The following is a 24,295-nucleotide window of genomic DNA, read 5'->3' as shown; positions in this document are numbered from 1 at the left end:
TAGCTGGAGGTTGTGATTTTCCAGCCAAATAAACGCCATCACTGCTATTATGTTTGAATTACATCGCGATAAAAAAAAAATCTACAAATCATAGACGTAAATGCTTTTGGTAGCTTGTAAACAAAGTATTAAACTTAAACTAAAACAATTTTGGTTTCGTTATTACGAGCGGTTTGAAAGATACAGCAGTGTGAATTTGGTAACACTTCATATCAGTAACCCTGTACATTGATACTTAGAGGCTCCTTTTCGTCTAACGATCGCTTCGAGTCCTTGCCTGTCGCTCCGAGATCAGTGACCAGGACTTTTTCCGGGACGAATTACTCCTTTAACCTTCCTCCGAATTAACTGTTTGGGCCAGTTGCACCGACCTCACGGCCAATTCTACGCAGCGATGTTGCATTTTTAATTTTTTAAAGTTTTAGTTTGCCCTTGAAAAATCAGCACATTTTCTTTTCTTTTCAAAAATCGGCCCCATTCCAGTCTCTTTTTTTATTGCATACGTTAAGAGTTTATAAGAGCAAAACAAATGTCAGTAGTACTATATTAAAACATGAAATCCCTGCTTGTAACATATAATAACAACGGTTAACGATTAACGAAATCGATCTTGATTGATGCTGATGTAGAGTGCTTGATGATCAACAATAAATTGCTCTGCAGTTCTGGTAACGCAATGTTTAACTATATGACCTGTTCGGCCTAGCCCTCCGAAAAACGGAAGAACGCCAAGTTCAGCAACACCGATCCGAAAGGATACGAGGTAGGAAACGTGCCAACATGTGAAGCTTTCCAAAAAATCTCTTTTCCGGCGCCGGCGCACTATTTGCGTATCCGCCGCGCACTGGCATTAGGAAATAATTCTACGGTCCGTGGGCGTCTCCTTTGGGCGTAAATTGGCGGGACCCGTGGTGGCGGGGCACTCTCTGCGTGGCTCATTCGCACGCTCGCAGCACGAAGTCAAAAGACCAGAAAAGAACAGTAAAGGCAAACAGAATGGAAAGGAAAACCTTTGCAGCTCGTTGCGATCGCGACGATCGCGTAGAAAAACGGTTTTTGGTGTTTGCCACTTCACCCACAAACCAACCAACAAACGGGTGGTGTGGGGCTTGATTACGGGTGCATTACGAAAGTTGGCACACCGAAATGGATTACCGGTCTGCCCAAAGTAGATGCCCGGTGTGGCTATAGAGGTGTCCGTTAGTGAGTGTGTCGCGTTGCGCTCGTGGGGCTCGCGATGTTTTTGGCCCTCGAAAACCATTTTCCGATATCACCCCGAATGCGTGCCATGTAGAGAGCTCCGTCCGCCCCCGTCCGGCCATAGCGCTGTTTTGCCTTGTTGAAGGTTGTACGATTTGCCTTTGCGATTGATCGGGTTTGGGGTGGTTCCACGTCGCACGTCCGCACGTGAGTGGAGCCTGGTGCCAATTACACCAGCAGCATATTTGCCATGTGCATTCTCTAGCCACTGTTCGAGGTGGTGAATGGCGGTTTCTTTTCGAATTGCCTAAGGTTAACCCGTTGAACGGTGCGGAAGCCGCTGCAAACCGCTTCAGCTACCTTTAGTGCTTAGTGCCGACTAACATTGAACTAAATGCATAATAGCTTTACGGGTTTGCTTCTGTTTCGGAGTGACAATCAATTAACAAAATGCGACCAATGTGTTTTTTTTTCATGCAGATGGAATTGATCATTTGTTTAAAGCGTTTCTAGTAAAGCTACAAATTTATACTTTTTCCATTTATTAGTAGTCACTTTTAGCTTGCCTTTGAAACTTGTAACGAGTATGATAGGCTATCATTAAAAGACAGTTTGTGTCAAAATTTATTGGGAAAATTCGCCCAAACAAGACCAACGTTTTTTAATAACCAACTCAGGATATAGCCCTTGCCTTTATCAGACTGCCATTTGTTTCGATTTTTGCGGATCTCCTTGTATGGTAAAACATTTGAGGAAGATGACAATATGGAAGATGACAATCGAACATCGCCCAGGTTTTTGAAAATAAAAGAAGTAAAAAAATCATAGAACAAAACGAAGTATAAACACCTGATTTATCCTCATTCTAAGTATTTGAAAAACAGCATTTACTTTTGATTACAAGAAACACAATTTCCTATGGAGCAACCTAATATACACAAGTTGTGGACTAAATTGTTTGCCAAAGTACTCCAGTATTTTTGTCTTAGTTTAATTTACATTTCCTTCAAGTCACATCCACACATTTCTACACTAATTTAATTCTTAATTGGTATTAATATTAAATAATTGGTATTAATATGGGTCAATAGGTAATAGAACTTATTCTTTGGCCCTTTTTTGTTTGTTGAATGCACATATGCAAAAAGAATTCCGGAAAGAATTTCAACAGAACCTAACATCAACATCGGCGGCCCCGTTCGTCTTTGCACGCTCAGCAGACCCGCGATTCGATTGCGCGGTATTGCGTTTTGTTTTCCTTATCTTACCTTTACATACCAGAACCAGAGCCAGGAAGCGACCGTGGTGGGTGCTACCGTGGGTGAAGAAAGCAAAAACCCAACGCGTGCCGGGCGGTGTGGTGCACCTTGTGCTGCAATTCTGCTGCAGCGTCGCTTGCGTTAGTCTCCTCTGGTTTTTGGTGTCAAGAGCTTTCATTCGTTTTGCTGTGCTCCGAATGCGATTCGAATGGAATGTTTTTTTTTCTGCTTCCCTATCGGCGACATGAGCTCTCCAGGGTCCAGGGCTCCCGAGACCGAAGCGCGATATGCAGTGCATGTCGGTCGCTGGTGTCGCTAAAAACGTACAATGAAATCAGCTAAGCTGCGCCACACTTTCCGCTGACACTGCACTCCCTCTAGTGGTTGCGCTTAGTGGTGTGACTAGCGATAGAAAAAAAGCTGGTGTTTCGTTCGGTCGGTATTTAATTACACACATACACTCACTCTGTTGGTGTTACGGAACCATCCATTTCACCCTGATATAACATACGATTGTCAGAGATGCAAATTAAATATTGTATTGTAGGTTTGTTTTTTTTTGTGTTAAACAAATTGTTGTAGTTTAGCTTGGCTGACTTGATGAAGCTGGTCGAAGCTGGCCGTGGATGTATTTTTCGTTTTCGTTTTTCAAACAGCGAGTGCTTCATCAACGGCTTATCTGGAACGAAAATCATCCGCTCCCATCACCATGGGGGAAAGCAATTAAAGCATCTTTTGTTACTGAAACAGCAACAGCACCGGTTAAACATGCGGACCGGGCATTCTTAAGAGAAAAAGAAGAAGGAAGGAGAACACAGAGAGAGAGAGCGAGAGACCGCCTCGTAGTGGTCGTCACGCAACCTGCTCAATATCAGGTGATGAACTTAGCACCGAAGACCTTGATCTTCGGCGAGGCCAGCTACTCTAGCCGCGGTCCGTCCGACTCGTACCGAAGTGGAGGGGGTTCTCTCGGCCACATTCTCACGGATTTCGCAAAGATTCACATTCAAAGCTGCTCGCGCCCAGTATCCGTAGGCCATTGAACCAGGCCGGTGGTGCGCTGAGTGAGACAGCACAAAACGCTTTACGGCTCGTCGTTATCCTCCAAGAAGGCGCGCATGGATTAACCCCGGGGCGGGTTGGGAGGCGAAGGCGAACGGGCAGAGCACGAGCAGCAGAGTATTCTCTAGCCCGTCCCTCCGCGCGGGGATTGGATGTGCGAGTTGTGCCGAGCGGAAGTCGCTTGAGTGGAATCGTCATCGAGGTGCGGTGGGATGGGATGGGTGCCGCTGAAGGCGATGACTTATGGGGCAAAGGCAAAGGCATTGGTGGAATGCGCAAGTCTTCGATTTCCGTTCTGTGGAGCCCGGACGGAGAACAGGAGAGGCCAACGAACGTGAAGCCAACAGTCGTCAACATGCGTACACGCGGTGAAACGAATCCTTTCCCATCCACCACGCGAGAGCCCCGGTGTGTCGATTGGTGGCGTTTCGTTGCCACAACGATCGCATAGATCGCCAGGATTAAGGTGGGATGCGACTCTATGGTGGGGTGCGAGCTTCGAGCTTCCTCTGCGTTCAAGTTGGAGGTTAGCCCGTGGTTCAAGGTTGTCTGCGATTCAACTGCTTTTCGCTGCGTTGAGGAGCAGAGCCCCCCTTCGTTCGGTGCCGAATTAGCCGGCTGGTGTGGAAGTAGCTCCTACGAATGTTGCCATGTGGATGATTCGGAAGCGTTTCGCGCGCGTTTTCGATTGTTAATCGATCGCCGTGGCACAGTGTACGACAAACGACGTTTAATATGCGACACTGTCTCGCCTTCGCTTCGTCATCAACCGGTCAGCGTCGCCGCATCATCATCATGATCATCATCCATGGCCACACGGGACACGCAGGGACAGAATAGAGTGTCATAGAGCCGCGGTTGCTTTCAGTTTCGTTCGAAACGGTGCGTTTATGGTGCGAACGAACGAACCGCGAGCATTTCGCTGCTTGGATCGCGTAATAGCAATGCATGGGCGGATTATTATGGGTTATATGAAAATATGTCAATTGCAATAAGTAAAGTAGTTATCGGAGATGCTGCATTTGGAAAAAAAGGATTTCCAGAGTTTATTTATTAACGATTTTTCATTTATCTAAAATAATTAAATGTAAATGTAATGTTTAGATATATTTTTAGAAAAAAATAACATCTAACACTGTTAAAAACAAATATCTATATCTCTATCGATTTGCATAGTTTCGGGGGTTTGTAAAAGAAATTTAATTGACTAAATAACCTGCTAACTGTGCCAGAAACTTAAAAATATCTTGAGGGGCAGTAGAGGGAAAGAAACGGAGTTATTACGTACCAAATATAACCCGTTTATTCCCTCTGCCTTTCAGATAATTAAAATATTGAGAAATATTGAATTTTGTACCATTTTTATCTCAATGATTTTGTTAACCCCTTCTTTGGAATAATATTTACACGTATTATCAAGAATCGATAATTCAAAACGCTTCCTTTCTTAGTATATTTGCCACCTTAGTATCGTCACCATATGTTACGTTGTACTTACCCGTCATTCCAATCATAAACTATTACAATACCGCCTCCCTTGCCATGGCATATTCAGCAGTAAATCGTCGTCATCGCCGGCTTCTACACGTGGTGTAGAAGCCGCGGAACGGGGTGAAGGCGCGGAATTTTGCGGAGAGACCACATCCCGTCCTACCGAGCCGTACCTGCGGCGACATGTGTGTCACCAAGATCAGGTTTCCAAGCGGTGTGGTGTTTGGGCGGTTAGCGAATTTCGGAATTCAGTCCGGTCATATCCTCCGAAGCGAAGGTTATCCGCATTGGAGGTTTTTCGGTCAATTGAACACACACCTCGCGATCGCGACCCCACAGAGGGTCGATATTTGACAAGCGGTCTAGGAAGTGGGAAGTGGTTGGAAATACTCGCTGGGAAGGTTACGAACGGGGCGCAACTGTGTAGCTGTGGGAAGCGGCGGAGATAGGAGAGCAAAACGAGAAACGCTCGCTTTGGACTAGTATGGCTGGTGGCCTTAAATCCTTTAGCGAATGCGCGACAATGTTCACCAACACTTCACCGCCAAGTAAAAGCAAATTCGCAAACTACCTGCTTCACTTCTTGACTGATGACGGTGATGATGATGATGATGATGATGGTTAATGGTTGCTCTTGATCTTCAGCCGTATGTCAATGAACGCAACAACATTCACACGCAGCAGAAGCGGTTTGTGAAGGTAATCGTGATCGCGGCAGGTACGAAACTGGCCGATAGTAAGCCGTATTGTGTTCAATCCGACGTCGAAGCGTGAAGCAGTACGATCTCGCTGAAACCGAAACCCTTCCTTCTTCTTCGGGGGGTTACGTACGTTCGTGCGAAGAAGATGACGTCGAAGAGTCGGCATCACCCAGAACCGCAATGCTTCGTTTGATGTTTCTGTGCTGATAGTTTACTAATGTTTTACATTCTTTCGTTTTGTTCTTCTCCATTTTCGGTTCCCTCGTTCGTCTATGGGATGTTTCAATTTACTACGAATGGAACACAGAAACATGAATCTTCGCATCATCATCAGTCCATCGAGGCATTCGCCAACTACTTCATCGGCTTCATTCACTCACAAACGGAAGAGTAAGTACACGATTGTTGGATTAATTTTGAATATTTCTTCAACAAAATAGTTTCCTTCTCAAAACAAACAGATTTCAATACAAGATGAACATTTGTATTTAATTGCCAACTGAAATGCTAATTACAAACCTTACATCATAGACTTGTTCAATCCAATCCGAGTAACTGGCCAGCACTAGCGAATACTTCAATGTCAACGGATGGGTGGCCAAAGCAAAGGGTGGCATAAAAATGAAAGTTCTTTGGCCTCTGGCCGTGCTTTGCGGGCGAACCACGTTCCAGCACACGTTCGTTGTGTTATGTCCTGCTCTAGCGCCCAGAAGGCAAATAGCCGAACTTGAACTTGACTAATCATCATCTTCACACGAGCTGCGGGCAACAACGATGGGCCTTAGTTTCGCATTCGATACATTCCGCGCGCCACCATCAACCAGACATTATTCCACACAGCGCCATGGAAGATCGTAACAATGGTGTAACATAGGAGTTCCTATTCCCTTTTAGGTTGGAGGATGCGAGTGAGAAACGGATGGCGAGAATGCCGACGACCGAGAGACGACTACCGACTGGAAATATGTTGGTGGACACCTGAACAAAAAAAAAAAAACCCCACCCCAACTTCGGGTGGCGTCTGGCTTCGCGACCCTGACCATGAGGTCGTTACCGTGCCCGACGTTCGGCTTAGCCAACCATCGCTCGCAGCCACCAATTCATGCGAGGCGAGTCCAGAGAGCGCGGCGATGAGTCTTTGTCCGTTACATTTTCCACCAAATTGTTGCTCCACCGGCCCACCGGGTGTATCGTTCGTAACCCCTTTCCGGTGCCCGGGGTGGGGGTCGACCGGATGTGGAAACTGAGACCATTGACTTTTTAACTGCGGCCAATGTTACCGCTCGCATAATGATGCGCTCCCTTCTCCAGAAGCCTTTTGTTCTACATCCCTGCACATGCCGCTGATGGGATGTGGTGCTTTTGCTTTATTAGTTGGTTCACTCCGAGACACTCCAACAGGGTTCAACAGTTTTATGTCGTTTTATTCGTTCTTTTCGTTGTTTTTTTTGTCTCTTTGCTATGTGATTTGAAATTGAATACAAGAAATATTAGTACATTGTTACGCTAACATCAAATCAGTTAGTACCAAGTGTATGCATATGAAACCGTTGTTTTTTTTCGAAAAAAGAAACGTTTATTGTGGGAAAACGGATAATCATTTATTCTCCAAAGTGATGGCAGCCGTTAGCTACACATTTCAACTATATCTTTCAAAACCCATTCATTTTCTCTAATTTTCATACAAAAGGAAGCGCAGCTCAGCCATTACCTGTCGCAAAGATGCAATTGCTTGTTCATTTGATAGAGTCAAGTCTGGTGAGTTAGCCGCAAGTGGTAATTGTTACCAATTGTGGCTTTTATCGTGTCCTTGGCCGATATTCCGCGCGGTGCCGGTGCATTTTCATCGAGAAAAATAGGTCAATTTTGTCGTTTTTGATACTTTGCTTGATTTTTTTTTCACAAGTCTCGGTCGAAATTGATTAATTCTTGCTTGTAATGATCATTAGTAACCGTTTTGGCCAATAAGGCTTGCAATTTGATGACTTCTAACACTTTCTATGATTGGAGGTTCTCTTATTTATTTCACTACTTTAACATTTTTTAAACAGCACTTTGCACTGTGTTTCAGTAAGAGCATACCCACCGTAACCTTCAATAAAAATTTGATGCGATTCGGCCACCGATTTTTTGAGATGGAGGCAAAAAACCAACGATGTCGGCGAATGGCGGTTTTTGAGAACGGAACTTGCCATTTTAATCGTAATGAAAATATTTGTTATAGTGTGAAATTAGAAAAAATGCATACCGATTATGTTTAACGGATGCCTAATTAACAACATAAAACACTTAGACTGGCTTTACAGCTCCATTTGGCGTAGATATAGCTTTAGAATGAAAACAACGGATTCATATGCATACACCTGGTATATAACTCGACATTTCTTTCGAACATTGACAGGCATTTCTGTTCATTTATGCCGGTCTCTGATTAAGTTAATTGTTTAGCTGTTGCAAGATTCACGATGGGCAAGTATTTATTAAACTTCCGTATATTTATTACAAGAACATTCATTGAACACCATTATTTCGTAAGATTGTTATTAATGTCCGCTGACACTCTCAAGACGGCGATGCTATATCTCTTTTTGGTTTAGTTGAATAAGAATTCGAAGGAGAAGAATCGGTGGTTCAGATCAACAACATATTTGTGAGAATTAAATTGAAGAAGATCTATCATGCTCCACAAAATGCTTCAATCATTCCCTATAAAAGTGATTCATGCTGCCACTAATTGCTTGCTCGGATAATAAACGGTTAACATACAAAAAAAAAATCGCTTCAGTGCGATCGATAAATGCTCTATAGGATCGCTACTCGCAGCCATGCTAAAGCTTTGTCTTTCCGAGACGGATTGGCGAGCACACGGGGGAACGCGTCCACGACATACGCGCTCTCACGATCGCCGAAGGAAATAGGTTTACCAAAGGAAAGGAGAGTGAGCGTGAACGTACGCGTCCGATCGTGAAGACGGTGCGAGAACACCACATCAGAGCCCGCAGCTCTCGGGACCACCACGCGTCCAGCAGCGGAAGTTGACAGCTCGGCCCGGTGTGGGCTGGTCTGTTGATCTCAAGGGGAAGGATGGGGCCGGGGGGGTCTGCAGGTGCGAGGTGGAGCTGCCGAGCGGCGCCCGCCTGTAGCTGTCATATGCTAGTTGCGAGCGGAGCTTTTGTGCTCGACCTTGAACTTTCTTGTGTGCGCGCTGGTGCGCGAACCATTTCTATTTAAAGCTACATGATTAAGCGAAGAAGAGCGAAGGGGTGGTGGTGATGGTGGAGCCCCCCCGCTCCGGGGTGGAGCATACACGCATACACGGTCGTTGCTACGCCGGTTTTTGGGGAGGCAGATTGTAGTGCTACGCAACAGAAGCAGAAGCAGAAAATAGCGAATAACTTTTGAACCTCCGGTCGACAACAGTGCGCGGATAGAGGGACCACCGGGGCTTAGACCATGGGAACGCACGGGATGTCGGGTGCCGGTGGCTCGTTTGCTGTTTGGCTTACGGAAGTCTTTCGGGTGTTAGGTATCTAGTTTAATTGCACAACACAACAGAACGGCGACTACACGTGGCGAGGGGAATCCTTCTTCTTCTTCTAGCTCAGCTCTCTGTGCCTTTTTGCCATTATCGGACGCCCCAATCTTAATGGGTTCGTTATTCTCACCGTACTCACTTCTGTTTCTGTATTTCTCTTTGTTTGATTCTTGGTTTTTTTGTTTTAAGATTGAACTCGCTTGTAGTAAAAAGCAAACCGAGAGAGAAAGAGAATGAGAGAGATGGAAAAGTATAAATCAGCACATTTTATGTATCATTTCCACATATGCTTTGAGATGCAAATTACAAATAGTGCTGGTTTTTTTTTGGTGGATTCCTTTAGCAAACAACTTCTTCTGTTGTATTTGATTAAACTATCACCCTCGCTTCGTCCATGATATTATGAATATGGCTGTCAATACGGTAGCTTAAAACTGTTGGCTTTTTCGCTTCATTACAGCTCTGGCAAGTACGCACCGCCGAGATGCGATACACCGAGAAAGACATCATCCGGTAATGCGTTCGAGACGAGCGGGGCAGGGCGGAAACTGTCAATCATCGGTCCTGATGACCCAACGACTACTGGCGGCACACCGACAGCTCCACCGACCAGCGAGGGAGACCGATTGGCGGAGGGATCGTTCGTCTCCGGCACTACTGAACCTGACACCACCGGAAGCTCGGCCCATTTGAGAAAACGCAAACTGTTCGATAACCACGGACCGGATAAGCCGGATCGAAAACCCGTCAGCAGCAACACTGCCACCACCACCACCACTGACACAGTGAACCAGGACGATGGACGATCAAGCAAACCGGCAGACTCCCCCGTGATTGGCGTGAGTTCGACACCCAACGTCGGCAGCAATCTGTCACGGTGTCGCTCCGCCGGTCAGCCACCGGTTTGTGCAACACCTCCACGCAATGCAAATCGTGGTGTTGGTGGTAGCACCAACAACAACAACAACAGCAACAGCAGCATGCAATTGCTCTCTTACACCAGCACACCCATCGCTCGGGAGAAGCTCCAAGGAGGGACACCGAACCAGCGCAGCAACGGTGGCCTTAGTCACCACAGTCAGGATGCTTCTAATGGACCGCAGTTTCGCAGCATTGCCGAGGATGGCGGTGGCCGGCGCAGTAAAACCAGCTCCCCTTGTCTCGGAGACTTCCTGATGACGCCGTCTTTGAAGTCCCACAAAAACCGTCGCTCATCGGCGATGAACAGCAGCGGCAATCATAGTGGTAATGAGCCGAGCCCTGGCCTGCAGCAAAGCGCCGGATGCGGCAACAACAACAGCTCGTTGTTTCAGGACAACGAGTTCCCCCAGCTGAGCGCCAACAGTCCTGCAACTTCCACTCCGGTTAAAGGCACCGGTGATAGTGGAAGAGAGGATAGTAAAATGAAATTTTCCAACTTGAACAAATCTGCATCCTACCAGCAACAGCATCAGCAGCAGACCGACCTTGCGGGAGGTAGCAAAAAAGGTCAACGGAGACGTATTGCACCGACCACCGTCAGCCATACGGTATCGGCGAGGCACGATTTTAATTCATCTTCGCTTAAATTTGACAATCACCTCGTGTCGCTCGACAGCACCGACGGTACGGGCGGCAATGACCCCCGGGGAATGTTACGCACCTTCAAGGCGGAGATTCAAAACGACATCCAGGCGGAACGGGCTCGCCGTCACTCAGGGAGCGGTCATGCAAAGCAATCGCAACATTTAGAGTTAGCGCAGTGGGAAGAAGGGCAAGCAAGTGCAGCGCCTCAATCTGTGACTGACAGGGTTGATATTGAACCGTTCACTGGGCCACTGGAGCCAGCGGAGCTTGCACCGAGAGAATTGTTGGTTATAGATTTCGATCGTGTTAGGCGGAGAGCTTCAATCGACCGGCTGGTGGCCGTGTATGGTCTTCTGATGGATCTGAACTTGGTACCGAACCTACTGAACGAGCTGGCATATCTTATCAACTTGGTGAGCGCGGAACGCTACATCGTGCCAACCGTGCTGACTGAGAGTGGTGGTGGTGCTGATAGTAGCGAGTGTAGCGTTGACTCACTGCCCAGCATCCTGCGGAACCCTCACAATTGCGTTTACTTTGCGACGGAGGTACTGCACCAGCAACGGCAGCTGCTGGCGTTGCTCGACTGCACCACACTGCGGGTTGTGGTAGAGAACGAGCAGCTCAGTGCCCTCCAACCCGCACTAAACGGCTTCCTGCGGGAGGTGTTGGCACAAAAACTGAAACTCGAAACCACAGCGACGACCGTGGTCGGCGCCGGTGGTCCAAACGGTGAGCTGTGGGCCAACAGCAGCATCAAGAACGTGTTTTACCAGCAGGAAAACGATACGAAGGATCACTTCCCTTCACCCAAGGAGTTTGGTGCGTTTAACAAGCAACGCGATTCGTTCTACACCATTTTGAGGTGAGTTTTGATTCGTTCAATATACGAATGCGCATGCACATGTTACATGCTTAGACGATCGACATATAGACGCATCCAAATGAAAAAAAAACTAATTGATCTTTAATATCTAGGATATGGGAAACCGAGCATCTGAATTCGGGATGGGAATTCGAGGCGAAGCTTGGTGCGAAGGTCCGCTCCATGATGGAGATCCTGCAGCACCCCATCAACATGGCTCACCTGGCCAAGCTGTTCTGTGCTCAACTGTTAATATCATGTAACTTCGATGTGAGTAAGATTTGCACCTTCATTGAGTGCTAAGCCCGACTGACCGACTGTCTTCCCTTTCTTCTTTCCATCCCTAGAACTCTGCGAGCGAACTGCAGATGGCATTGCCGAGCATTGATCTGACGAAACTGTCCAAGCTACGGGCGCGCCTGGTAGCACCGAGCCTCTTTTCCACGCAGTACCTGTTTCCGGGGAATCAGGTTTTTTTCCGTGATTTCGTGTTGGCCAGCGAGAACCATCAGATCTTTATCGAGCAGTTGAAGGTGGTCCTGATACACGAGCTGCTCCAGATGAACGGTTCAACATACGAAATATTCAACGTTGCCATCCCGGAAAACCAGGGCCGGTCCGAGTATGTGGTACGTATAGGGGTGGCACAAACGGTGGAAGCAACATTTTTTGTTTGTTTCGTTCTTGCACAGCCATTCCACCAACTGACAATCCGACTATTGAGGAATATTGATAAAACAACGCATTATCATCGTGCCAAGGTGTCACGTGAACCCACCTGAGAATAAGTCATTTGCAAGTTTGTTCAGAGAAAGTGGTGGATTGTAAATTGTTGCTCCAATTTCATCGAAACACATTCGGTCTGAATGATTGGTCAGCATGGAACAATGAATTGCTGCTTGATTAGTTTCTTATTATAGCTATCGCACCTGCCGAGCCCCAAGGCCAATCAAGGCAGGAAATTCCTGCCTAATCACAATGCTTCCGAGATGCTTGAAATTAATATTCCTGTTCTGTCAGCATTCCTACCACCAGTTGTTTGCCCGCATTTCGAGTGTGGCACGTCATGGTAGCGTCACCTGACAAGCGTTGCGCAGAATATTATCAATTCGCAGGAAAATATCTCTCTCCGGCACATCATCCACCTACCCACGATGGCGTGGTGTGGGGTGTGCGCGCTTCATAGATACGCAGTAGCGCCCCGAAACGGATCGATAACCAACCGCCTGTTGTTGGTATGACGCGGTCGTGGAAGTATCCTCACCGTCGTGCGTACTGCTCGCTGCTTGGTGGGGCACCCTTCGGTTGGCGTTTGCGGAATGTTGCATCGCAAATCGTGGCGGCAATAGGAGAGGAGTCCCTTTTATAGGACAATTTGATTTGCCGCTCAAAGCCTCTGTAGGCAATGGTAGCCAACCTGCAGCCACACCATGAGTTCGTTGAACTCGTTTCGCGCCACATTGGAAAGTAAATAGGGGAGCAACCGTTGGTTTGGTGGAACGTTGCCAAACACCGCTACTGATTTCGTGGCGTAGAAAGTGTGACGAAATCTCACCAGATCATAATATGCTTCTAGTAACTTTGATTCAAAGTGTTGCGCAATGAAAATACTCCATGAATGACAGATTTTGGTCCATGAAATAAATCAGCGCCACCGTGGCTTACCAGGCGTCTCCATCGTGTCGGTAGCGGTTGTGTTTTCGTAATTATTTGTTTTTATTACATTTGCACAACCAACACTAGACTTTCCAGTGTTAGGGCTGAATATTTGTATTTCTCGTGAAAACTGAATGACATAAATCCCCTTACTTGTTTCAGGTATCGCCAGAATCCATGTCCACGATGCGAGTGTTGGCAAAGTTCGTGGGATTCATTATAGCGCGCCCGTTCCAGTACGAGGGCTACCGTAGCATTCTGGTGGACAATCGGCAAATTGAGCTACGCAACACGGTAAGAACGGTAGTTTGTCATGTGAATCATTTATCGCCAGCAACGCACCACCTGGTCGCGGTCTATGGTGTTAGTGTAACGGCGTTCTTAGTGAAGCCGGAGGACAATCGCCAGACAATGACAGGGTTCCTTGATCTCGACCGGCTTATACAGCTAATACCGTGCTCCCATTCATGGATTAGGCCGATGGTGCTACACGGTGCGCCCGAGACGTACGACGATACCGAGGGGTTTGCTATGTGGCCTGCCGTCGCAGCCGAAGCTGGAAGGCGTGGCGTACACCGCAGTGACGAGCAGACGAGCTCGCAGGCTCTCTGTCCTGGCAGCGGCTGGTGTCTGGAAATGGAATTTTCTCAATTTCCTGCGTTTTGTCGCAGCGTCGCAGCGGCTTACGGGTCGGCCGAGGCCGAGGCCCGGCCTCTGTGATTGTGGCCTTGTCCGGTCGCCTTGCATTTGTTTATGTGTGCAGGGAGCGCGAAAACAAAGAAAATGCGTATCATGCGCAGAAAGTAGCATCCCTTGTGTCGATGTAGTTGTGCGTCTGCGGCGACCGGCAGCCCAGAGAAAGCTGCTGGTTTCGCCCTGGATCCTCTCAATCGCACGGTCCGCTCTCACTATACTCTCTCCGTGGTTCGGGCTCTATCCGATCTATTTGCGGTCTTCGTGATGCACCCGAACAACGTGCTAAACCCCCATCACAAAGAATCCTTTAGCATTCGTTCGATTGCAAAACTTCCGACAGCGGATAAAACCGGGACGCGGCTGCTGCTGCTGCTGTTGCTGGTTCTGCTTGTTGCGCATAGTCACACGAGCGGCAACTCCGGTCCTCCGTGTATGGGTTTGGTCACTGCTCAATGTTTGTTTTGCGTTAGCTCCTCTAGCTCCAGGCAATCGAATGATATTGTCGGCATTTCCGCATGTTGCTTTTATATGATCGGCGAGCGTTATTCGCTTGTTTGTAGTGGTTTTGGGATTTGCAATGCCGGGGGTTGTTTCCCCATTTTAGATAGCCCGTTCTTCCACTTTGCTGGATTCTATCGAAGCACTGAAATGGCATGTTCTGTGTTTGTCTGTAAAATTTGAGTTTTATACTCAATTTTTACTATTTATCTTTATTTTGCCAAACAGATACTTTCAATTTTTTACTAAATGATTTTGCTATAAAAGACCAGTTAGGAATTGTTTAGGATTAATCAGATAGATTTTTATTCCTTTTATTACGCTTTGGTTAATTATCTCCCGAATCAGTCGCACCCTTCTTCGATGCGATCTCGATATGGTTGTCTAGTTACTGTAATCCTTTGTAAACGGGTCTCATCATCGTTATGCTTTACTTTTCAACAACTGGTCCTTTTAATTGTTTCGAAAATCCAAATGATTGCCAGCTGTCACGCCGCCAGCATTCTTCTATAGCAATGCGGTAGTCTGTTATTGCATTCTAATCGTCCTTTGTCACCAAACTGTCACCATGATAAGAACAAGCGTCACAAAAAATGGATAGAATCGCTAAACCCAAAGACCAGAGACTGAACCAACACGTAGTGCTGTCCAGTGGCGCTGTTCTCGCGTTATTCATCACACTGCGTTTCAATTTTGGATCGTTTCCGCTTCCTCTCGCGCGACGGATGAATGAAGCAGTAAATCCCATCAATCCCGAACAGCAAACTGTTGATTTTTAATTCTCTACACCAGGGCAACAAGGGGCATGCTCAGAACTGCTGTGTTGGCGGATGATACACGGTTGTCTCTCTAGGGCTTTGCTGGTACACTAAGTTGGAAAATCAATTTTCTAAAGCAAGACAAAAGAGAGCCATAAAACCGATAAAATAGTGTGATTGTTTCTGCGGCGCCGAGCAACGTGGCCAGCTCGGGGCGGAGAAAATCTCGTGGGTTGAAGTGATGCATACTTGCCCATAAGGTGTTGAGCCGCTCTGAGATTGCTACCGCCAGATGGCAAAGTGGATGCTTTCGCCGGATGTGCCGTTCTTCTTATCCTTTGCTCACACAACCGCACGTCTACTTATATCCCATACCGGAATCGTAGACTAAGAATTGTAAGTGTGTAGGTGTTTGTTCATGCTGCGTCCCTTGATTGAAGAGCGAATGGCGCCGTTGGATGAGTTGACAGAATGCGGAAGCGTCGCCGCGGGGGGACTTAGGGGCATTGAGAGGCATGAAAGCTGTTGCATGTCTTACGAGCACCATTATCGTAAGAAGATACCATTACGGTAATTTTTTCCGGAACAACAGACTACCATCCTCGTACATAGTATCTCTTTTTCGCCGCCTCCCCCCATGCGGTTAGAACCGTCAGGGTAATGCTCGTTCTGGTGGTGTGGAGAGACTATGAACCCGGATAACTCCGGTTTTTGGGGTGATGAGGTTTATACTTTTTCTCTCTACCCTGTAGTCCGGAAAGACCGTCATTGTTTTTTCACCCTGGCATGTTATTGTTCCGCACACTTTCGATTTCCTGTTTATTCTCCACACCCACTTTCATCAGCGTTGGGATGGACTGGATATCGATTAAATGAAAAAGTCCGGAATCTGTTAGCTAGCAGATTGGTTGCATGGCCTTTATGGGAACTTTTGTAACACAAATTACGGTTACACTTCATGTGGGAAGATGAAAATAACGTTAATGTGGAGTTTTTTTTTTATAACAAACTGCTTCGGGAATTGTTTTAGAGAAACATAATATGTTAAATACAACCTTTCAGACATATTTCTTTTATGTAAAGAAATGTATTGAAACATGTTTAATAAAAATAAATTATAATCGATCAACTTGTTATCTAGCCGCTTTCTTCTCTGCTTTCTCTCGTCTTGTCTTTTTCACTTGAATCGTAATCGATTGATCGATTGGTCGATTAATGTGGTGTGCCCTGTGCTTTCTTATCAGAACTTATTTGCTTACGTGTATTATTAATGTACTCAGTTATTTTATCGTATGAGAAACGTAAGAGTACAAAATTTGCCTTTAATATTCATAATTAACCTTTGTTTGCTAACCTTACAATACATTTGACTATTTTTCCCTCCACAGCTGCTGCCGCCGTTCGATGTGAAGTTGGTTCTTTTGCGATCCGTAGTGGAGAAGAAGCTTGTTATCACGATTCCGTGGATAACGCAGTACCTTAGCATGCTGGATGCAGTAACGCTTCGGTTGCGCTATTACGAAGAACTTTTCCGGTTGCTGCGCCAAGTTTACCAAGGAACGGCAACGTGCGAGCTCCCGTCACACCGCCCAATGTTTATCATACCCACGTCAAAATTTATTGTGCGAGCCTGCCTAGATTGGTTGTTCGATCAACCGAACGTGCCAGAAGAATACTACAGCCCACAAGCCGACTGTGAGATAAAGGTGGATGGAAAATCGCCCACAGCAAACATAGAACAGTTAGCACTGGAGCAGATCGGTGGTTTTAGAAAAGGAAATGAAATTGCCTCAGACCAAGCATCCGTTGCCAGCGTGCCGTTTGTGACGAGATCGAAAAAGAAAGCGGATACACCGATCGTCTTCAATCCGTTGTTGGAGAGTGTTCTAAGTGCTGCCTGCCCGTTTCTAGCGGATTTTCGGGTGGCAGTGATGCCCTCGAAAGTGGAAAAAACGTTATCTCGAACAGGCCGCTACCGTCACATAACGACACGATACTCCGGTTCTGTCACGAAACCGACCGGCGCAGATCAGGACGCATCGTTCACGTTCGACCCAGCGGCAGATATTCAGTCCACCACCGGCACGAACCACCAGACCAGCCAGAAACTTCCCTCACACATGGATATTCAGCATCGCCTGACAGAAGCGTTTCTGCAATCGCAAAGCCTTTCCGTGCGCCGAATGGTCGAGTTCATCATCGAACGCGCAACCTCTGCCGTAATCAAGGATTTCCAAATGCTGTACCTTCTGCCGGAGAAGAAAACGGTCACCGATCGGATCGGTGTCGTTGAAGTTACCACTTTACGCGAAACTATGGCCCGGATCCGGACCGTTTGCGACGATGCTCTCAAAAACATTAATGACACCTGGGAGAGTCACGTGCCAGCAATGCTCAACAAGCGAATCACGGTAATTGCTTGCTACTTTTCTCCAGAGTGCCACGTTCTCTTATTGTTTCTCACAATCCTTATAAACTACTCTTTCTTCTGCAGGATGCTTTTGATGGATTGCTCCCGGTGGAAACGATCGAGGCCGTGCGGAAGACGTGTAAGAGCATAGCACTCGACCGATGTATCCAAAAAACCAACGAATGGCGCCAGTCGTACATGTCAGACACGGGTACGTTGCTGTTGCTCTCAAAACTGCTTCTAACACGTTCGCTGTGAATGATTTATTTATTGTCCATTTGCTTCCCTAGACTTGTTTTGCAAAAATATAGAAGGAGAAGCCAGCTCAATGATCACGGCCAAGCAGCGGCCCAATGCTCAAAAAAATCAGCTTCATATTCAACAATCGGAAACATTGGCTAACGCGAATGTAGTCCTTAACCTGTCGTCTGATGGCCCCGTAATGCCTGCTGTACTTTACAATACGTTGCAAGCGTTATTGCATGATGCCGCCAGGTCGCCGCACCGTATTACAGTGGACCATTTATCTGAATTTTTGCAACAAACTCAAATCTTCCTCGATGATCCGGTGCTCATCATGACAGGCACAATGAACCGCATGTTAGCGTACATGCTGTTGCAGCTGTTCCTGCTTTTAAGTAAGCATTTTTGGACAACAATCATTAGTTGCAGTCGTATCCGATTATTATCAAATTCACAAATTTAATGTTTCCTCTTTGCAGTAAAATCGCGTTGTGATTTGATCGTACCTGACATAGTAGAAGCTGTTGTGAAGATCTGGAAGCACAAAAAGCTAGAACCACACTGCCAGCCACCGGTAACCGAAGCTGAAGGGTCGCCTACAATGCGATTGTCGCCAACGCAAGATCGTTCATTCGTTTATCCAGCCCAAATTGAGCAGTTCAAGCGCAAACGAAGACAGCAAGGTAAAAATCCGTCAACTCCGTCATCTCAACTCAACGCAAAGCATTCAAACGTTTGCCATCCAAGTATTTGCTGTTACATTTTTTTTATATTGTTGTATTCTCCCCCTTTTAGAGTCGAATTATATATTTTCACACTTGATAAGCAACCGATTTGTACGAATGATGGAGGAAAATCCTGCACCCAATGTGCATTACGATACATATGCCAAGTTTATCATCGCTCTGGTCGAGGCGGAATTGATAACAATTAATTTGCTCAACGATCAGTTTGTTTCAATTTTCAACGAAGAGTGGCCTCTGGTAAAACTGATTGATGAACCAACTAATAATGGTTGGTTTATATTAAGAATGTCCCGTTTTAAAATTTTGCTTTTCGCACTTTCTTCCTCACAGGCTACACTAGATCGGATTTCGACGGTTATCAATAGAGTACTGAACGACAGCACCAAAGCCAAATCTGGTCGCTCGCAGCACAATGTGGATGATTCGCAGTCGGAAATGTTCATGGAGATGCTCTCTGATTTGGCTCGAGGTATTGAAGAATTTTGATATTCAAGAACTTACCCGACGACCTGTGCATATTTTCCCCAAAAGACTCAGGCCCGGCATTCGCAGCGTGACCGTTTGCATCGCCATCGTTGGACCATGCCGTTTGCATTTCAATATTATGACACACTCTTACTATCTTTAAGTGACATTACGAATAAATGCCTTTTCAATGAGAAGCGTTTTTTTGTGAGAAATCATGCTGACTGTTTCATATCCAGAAATATTAACTATAAGACTGATTGCAGCGATTTCCATGAGTATATAAAGCAGCTCTTTCAAAATGCTGAGAGAATGATTGAGTCGATGCGAGCATGATAAAACTTATTCATTATTTGTTGAGTGATTTGTGCATCTAATGTAGTATCGACAATCTATCAGAGTGCAACTAACAATTCGGATAGAGTGTCGATACTACATAGATATCTCTATTGAGTATGTTTCAATAGTGGGCTTTTACATCTCATAAAAACATTGCTGAATGATCATATTATTTTTGTTAGCTCTACTTTAGGCACCATCTGGAATTATTCGTGCTTAATGAGTTGGAATTGCACTGCTAGGTAATACAGGTTGACATTCGACTCCAATAGAACGAATACCTACATAAAAAAAAAACTCCGATGAAGATTACACTTTGGAATCTCCATTCCACGTAGTATCATCGTCTTCAAAACGATAATTGTGATACTGCCATGGTAAAACAGACATCAGTAGGCTTTGCTGTGCTCTTAAGTACAATGAATCTCGGTCATTATTTTCCGAACGATTTTTTTCTTCTATAATATTATTTAAATGTTTCGGAATTGTCGCGGTTCATACTTTGCTCAGTGCATTCATTGAACGCATTTCCCAATTGAATAATTCAAAATCAATTGTAGCATCAAACGTGTTGGACCGATCCTTGTGAACTTTAAAACACTTAATCTGATCTATATTTTCAAGGAAGCTGGGTAGATTTTTAGATAATTGTGTAGCTTTTTATAGTCCACTGACGGGATAGAGGACGTATTTTTGCAGACATGCCTCATGCATGCTGGGCCTGATCTAATGACATAACTTATTTCTAAAAAGAATTCAATAATTCAATAGACGGACTGAATGTTTTGTGGAAACATTGAAAAGGTCATGTGAAAAGATCTCTAAATCGCTTTGGGCACATTCTCTTCAAGTATACAGACCCACTATTAGAAGCTACTGATCGCGATAATAAACGCATAAGCACCACGGTGGAGCACATTGTGTACGGTGGAGATAATTCCTGAAATATTCATTCAGGTGACTATGCTGGCTAGTAGCATTCTAGAGCAACTCATACCGACTGATGGTCTTCAGTGCCGTGCTGGTGGTATGCTCTACACAGATTCTGAGGCTCGATCTCCTCGAGATATTTGATCACTTCCTGGGGTCGAACGACTAGATCATAGATTTCAGCCGTTACTTCTTGAACGGCCTGTCCCGAGAGTTCCTGACAGGATCCAGCAAGCAACATTAGCTTCTCCTACTTCCAGCGATCTGGTATTACGTAGTTAGAGAGGTCGATGCCGATGATAATACTTGTCCTTGCTAGACTGAATCATCAGCTACAAAGCCTTCTTGGCTGTTTGGGAACGAAGGAAGCTGCTCAACCCAATAGGTTGTACGTAGGATTGGAAGCGGAATCCTAGCTTCAGGGGGCGTCTCGCCCTTCTCATTGAAGATCTTGGTTCTCCAAATTTGTGAATGGCGATGTGGGGGGATCGACTATCGAGTCTTCGGATTGCCGGGAATCGGGATGTAGTGTAGCAAGCGGACACGATGAAGAATTCGGGCCTGTTGTTCAGTACCTCCTAAATCGTATACTATGACTGTCCGTGCACTTGAAGGCTTCCATACCCCGGCCTTGGTTTATTTTAATTATAGGGTTTAAATAACGAACAACCACGGAATCTTTTTTCTGTAATTCTTCGTATCTTCTTTTACCTACAGCTTTTACTAAGCGCGGTTAAGGTTTATTCGGACCAAAAAGGCTAATTTTTGTAGATTTTTTTGATTGATTAGGTGAATCACCCTATTCGGCAGACAGGAACGCTCCTTTCGCGATCTCGTTCAGTTGGCTTCTGCTTCAAACGGCGAACTCGAAGCACAACAGACACTCACGCTGTTATCACCGGTGTTTTTGTTAATACTCGCGTAATGCGAGCGTGCGCAAACGCACCACTACACCCGGCCAATATCGTTATCGGCGTCGTTCTACAGTCGCTGGCGTCGTGTAGAAACTACAAAACTTCGACTTTTTCGCCCTTTGGTGCCACGAATCCCTGGCTCTATGATGCCACCTGGCTGGCCAACGTTCCGTGGTGAATCTGGACCATGTTAATTTTATGAACAACATTTTAACAAATTACTATCGTTTCTATTTTCAAAAGAAATCCATCCAAGAAGTTTCAGCAGATGTGGGCAAAAAGAACAGATATTTTCATAACAATCATCCCGAAAAAGATTTCAGAAGAGAGACATACAGGCGACTACCGGAAAACGACATAATCAATCCACTAACAATGCCGAAGCTGCACTTTGTGTGCGAAGTGATGAATGAAAGTGAAGAGAAGTTGGAAACGATTCGTTAACGCCGTCGCCGTCGTGCCGAAGAGATTCGAAAAAAAGGTGTTGCTTGAAAGCGTGCGAGAAAGAGCGTCCTGAGAGTTCCAGAGCGCTATCAGGAGAACAACAACAAGCGCCACGGGCGGGGCGGAGAACATCGAGAAATCACAAACGGGGCCGCCACGGTAGCAGTACGAGTCCATCGAGCGCTGATCGTCAATTCGTCTTGGTCGATCGTCCGAACCGGGTCTCGAAGAAGAAAAACCGGGAGCTGCTGCATCACCATTCGAGTGCTGTTCTTTTTGCTGCGTGATCTCTTGTGGTGGTTAACATGAAAGCTGTTCACTTCCTGCAATCCCTGTTGGGCATCGCGTGCGTTGTGATCGTTTGCGTCGATGGCTACATCGTCGATCCCGGTCCAGTGGTGAAGGCCACCAAAGGTAAGATACCAGCACCGTGACCCTTCGACCTCTCTCTCTCTCTCTCTGGTGTTAGTGACCTGTTAGTGACACGTCTACTCTCATGTTTGTTGTGTTCCAGGAGAAGTGTGGCCTAAGCCAAGAAATCAAACCAAATCGCCGCACTTTAGCGTGATCAAGCCCGGATCGTTCCATTTTCAGGTAATTGAAGAAACCAGTAACGCGTGAAATGGGGAATTAAGTGTTAAGGGTTCAATGCAAGCAATGAGAGATTCTTCCAGATTAACTCGCTAGCGATCGAGAGATCATCTTCACTATTGTATTCCAGAGACATGAGATGGCTGGCTTCTTATTACCAAACAAGCGATAACCATCGCCCCCCTTTGGGATGAACTGCACGAATGAGAATTGATTGCAGCCTCCTCCTCTCCTACATCCACCCGTTTTCGGTCTCGGGTGTTCGTGGTGGTTATCTCTATCGTAGCGGTTGAAACAGAAGAGCGGTTGCTAATAGCTCCGCTCTGCAAGACGCTTCCAATGCTAAGCCATCCGCTCGCGGCTCAAGTGGCGTGCTAAATATTAATTGATGAATCAAGTGCCAGAGTAATTGCACCTACGCTTCGTTTCACGTTGGCTTGTCGCTGAATTAGCGCTAGATTTCAAGTTTGAACAGCACTGTATTAATTGCTACTTGCTGAACTACTCAAGAACAGCTACCACGTACTGTACTAATCAATCATTAAGCTTGTCTCTTGATTGGAGACATCGCAATTGGTTTGTTGGTGGAAGCAGTACAATTCAAATTGGATTCAGTTTTGCTGATTGATACTGCTCTTGGACGACATCACTTGACACATTACAGTCATAGTTTCTATACCATTGGTTTTCAAAGATACATACTACTGCTGTATTACGAAAGTAGAGTGAATTTCGAGTTATTTAGAAAGTTCCTGTTTTATATTCCTGCAAATCAATTTCGTCCCCTTCAAAATAAGTAATTCCCCCTCTATAAAATGCACTTGCCCCAACGGATTTTCCAGCTTTGGAAACACTTGAAAAAGTCGACTTTAGAGATGGCCTTCAGCTTCTTCTTCGCATTATATGAGTTGAGATTCCAACGGAAAACCAACGCCAATCGCTTGTAGTAACAGTAACAGTAGTCGAGTTCTGGCGCGTTTGAGGCCCAAAATTTAAAAAATCCTCTCACATGGCCAAATAGAGTACCCATTCACATTGCTTTCGTGGCTCAATAGTACATGGTCTGTGGCAAAGTAAACAGGAATTTTCCCATAAGAAGATTTCTGGCGGAGCTACATTAATGTGCGAATTTTTGTTTGAAAGGTGCATCTTTTAGGCATTTTCAGTCCACATTTCATGACATTTGGTCCACCGGAAGTTAAGTTATGGCGCCTAGAGTGACAGTATGTTTGGGTGGTCGGTACAAGCCGTCTAAACGGCCAAAATGTCTGCGTAACGTTTTTCTTGCACTAGCAAATGAAGTTTGCCGAATAGGTAAATGTCACATGGTACCAGATCAAGTGATTACGGGAAATTATTTATAGAAGAAAATGCAAAAAATCAGTGATAAGCTTGAATCGATAAGACGGCGCATTATCGTGCCACATGCTTCAATTCCTTTCTTCACGATATTTTAGCCGATTTCGAGAAATACGATGCATTAAACGCCTCAAACCATCATGGTAATAGACGGAAGTAACTGTTTTGCCAGGTTGTTTAGTCAATTTTGAGAAAATACCGCCCTTTTTTCGATTCTCCAAGGCGTAATCATGATCTTAGCATGGCCTACATGAATATCGTCGATGATATTGTAGGATCGGTTTTGAAAAGAGAATATCACTCATAAATTCAGTCACAGGATAGACAATCATCACCACACAATTGTTGCATCAATTCGGTAAACGTTTTACCGAGTTTAAAGGCTAAACTTGATATTAGTTTTTTGTTGAATTTTCATTTTTGTACCGACGACCAAAATATACTGTTACTTTAATTCAATAAGTTTGCTTCCAGTGGACCAAATGACATGAAATTTTGACTGAAAGTCGCTAAAGGATGTACTTTTCAAACAAAAATAAATACATTAATGTGCCGCCGCCAAAAATG

At 45.6% G+C, this 24,295-nt stretch overlaps 2 protein-coding genes across 2 annotated transcripts in view; both read left to right on the top strand.

Annotated features, from left to right (window-relative positions):
• The window catches only part of LOC126574473 (protein disks lost), an 80,815-nt gene extending 61,467 nt beyond the window's left edge, over window positions 1-19,348 (top strand). Inside the window, exons 2-12 of the mRNA XM_050234698.1 lie at window positions 6,021-6,103; window positions 9,709-11,679; window positions 11,793-11,949; window positions 12,027-12,308; window positions 13,498-13,629; window positions 16,676-17,698; window positions 17,782-17,908; window positions 17,988-18,335; window positions 18,420-18,623; window positions 18,736-18,923; window positions 19,017-19,348. Of these exons, the coding sequence (XP_050090655.1) occupies window positions 6,021-6,103; window positions 9,709-11,679; window positions 11,793-11,949; window positions 12,027-12,308; window positions 13,498-13,629; window positions 16,676-17,698; window positions 17,782-17,908; window positions 17,988-18,335; window positions 18,420-18,623; window positions 18,736-18,923; window positions 19,017-19,172 (4,671 nt within the window). The 3' untranslated portion in view covers window positions 19,173-19,348. The remainder of the gene's footprint in view (window positions 1-6,020; window positions 6,104-9,708; window positions 11,680-11,792; window positions 11,950-12,026; window positions 12,309-13,497; window positions 13,630-16,675; window positions 17,699-17,781; window positions 17,909-17,987; window positions 18,336-18,419; window positions 18,624-18,735; window positions 18,924-19,016) is intronic.
• Window positions 19,349-21,941: 2,593 nt separating this feature from the next.
• Window positions 21,942-24,295, top strand: part of LOC126581212 (beta-hexosaminidase subunit beta-like) — a 4,993-nt gene continuing 2,639 nt past the window's right edge. The window contains exons 1-2 of the mRNA XM_050244714.1: window positions 21,942-22,192; window positions 22,293-22,372. Coding sequence (XP_050100671.1) covers window positions 22,084-22,192; window positions 22,293-22,372 — 189 coding nt within the window. The 5' untranslated portion in view covers window positions 21,942-22,083. The remainder of the gene's footprint in view (window positions 22,193-22,292; window positions 22,373-24,295) is intronic.

The sequence above is a fragment of the Anopheles aquasalis genome, chromosome 2 (assembly GCF_943734665.1).
Source record: "Anopheles aquasalis chromosome 2, idAnoAquaMG_Q_19, whole genome shotgun sequence".
Lineage (NCBI taxonomy): Eukaryota > Metazoa > Arthropoda > Insecta > Diptera > Culicidae > Anopheles > Anopheles aquasalis.
The sequence above is the reverse complement of the archived record's forward strand: the minus strand, read 5'-3'. Positions and strand labels throughout refer to the sequence as shown.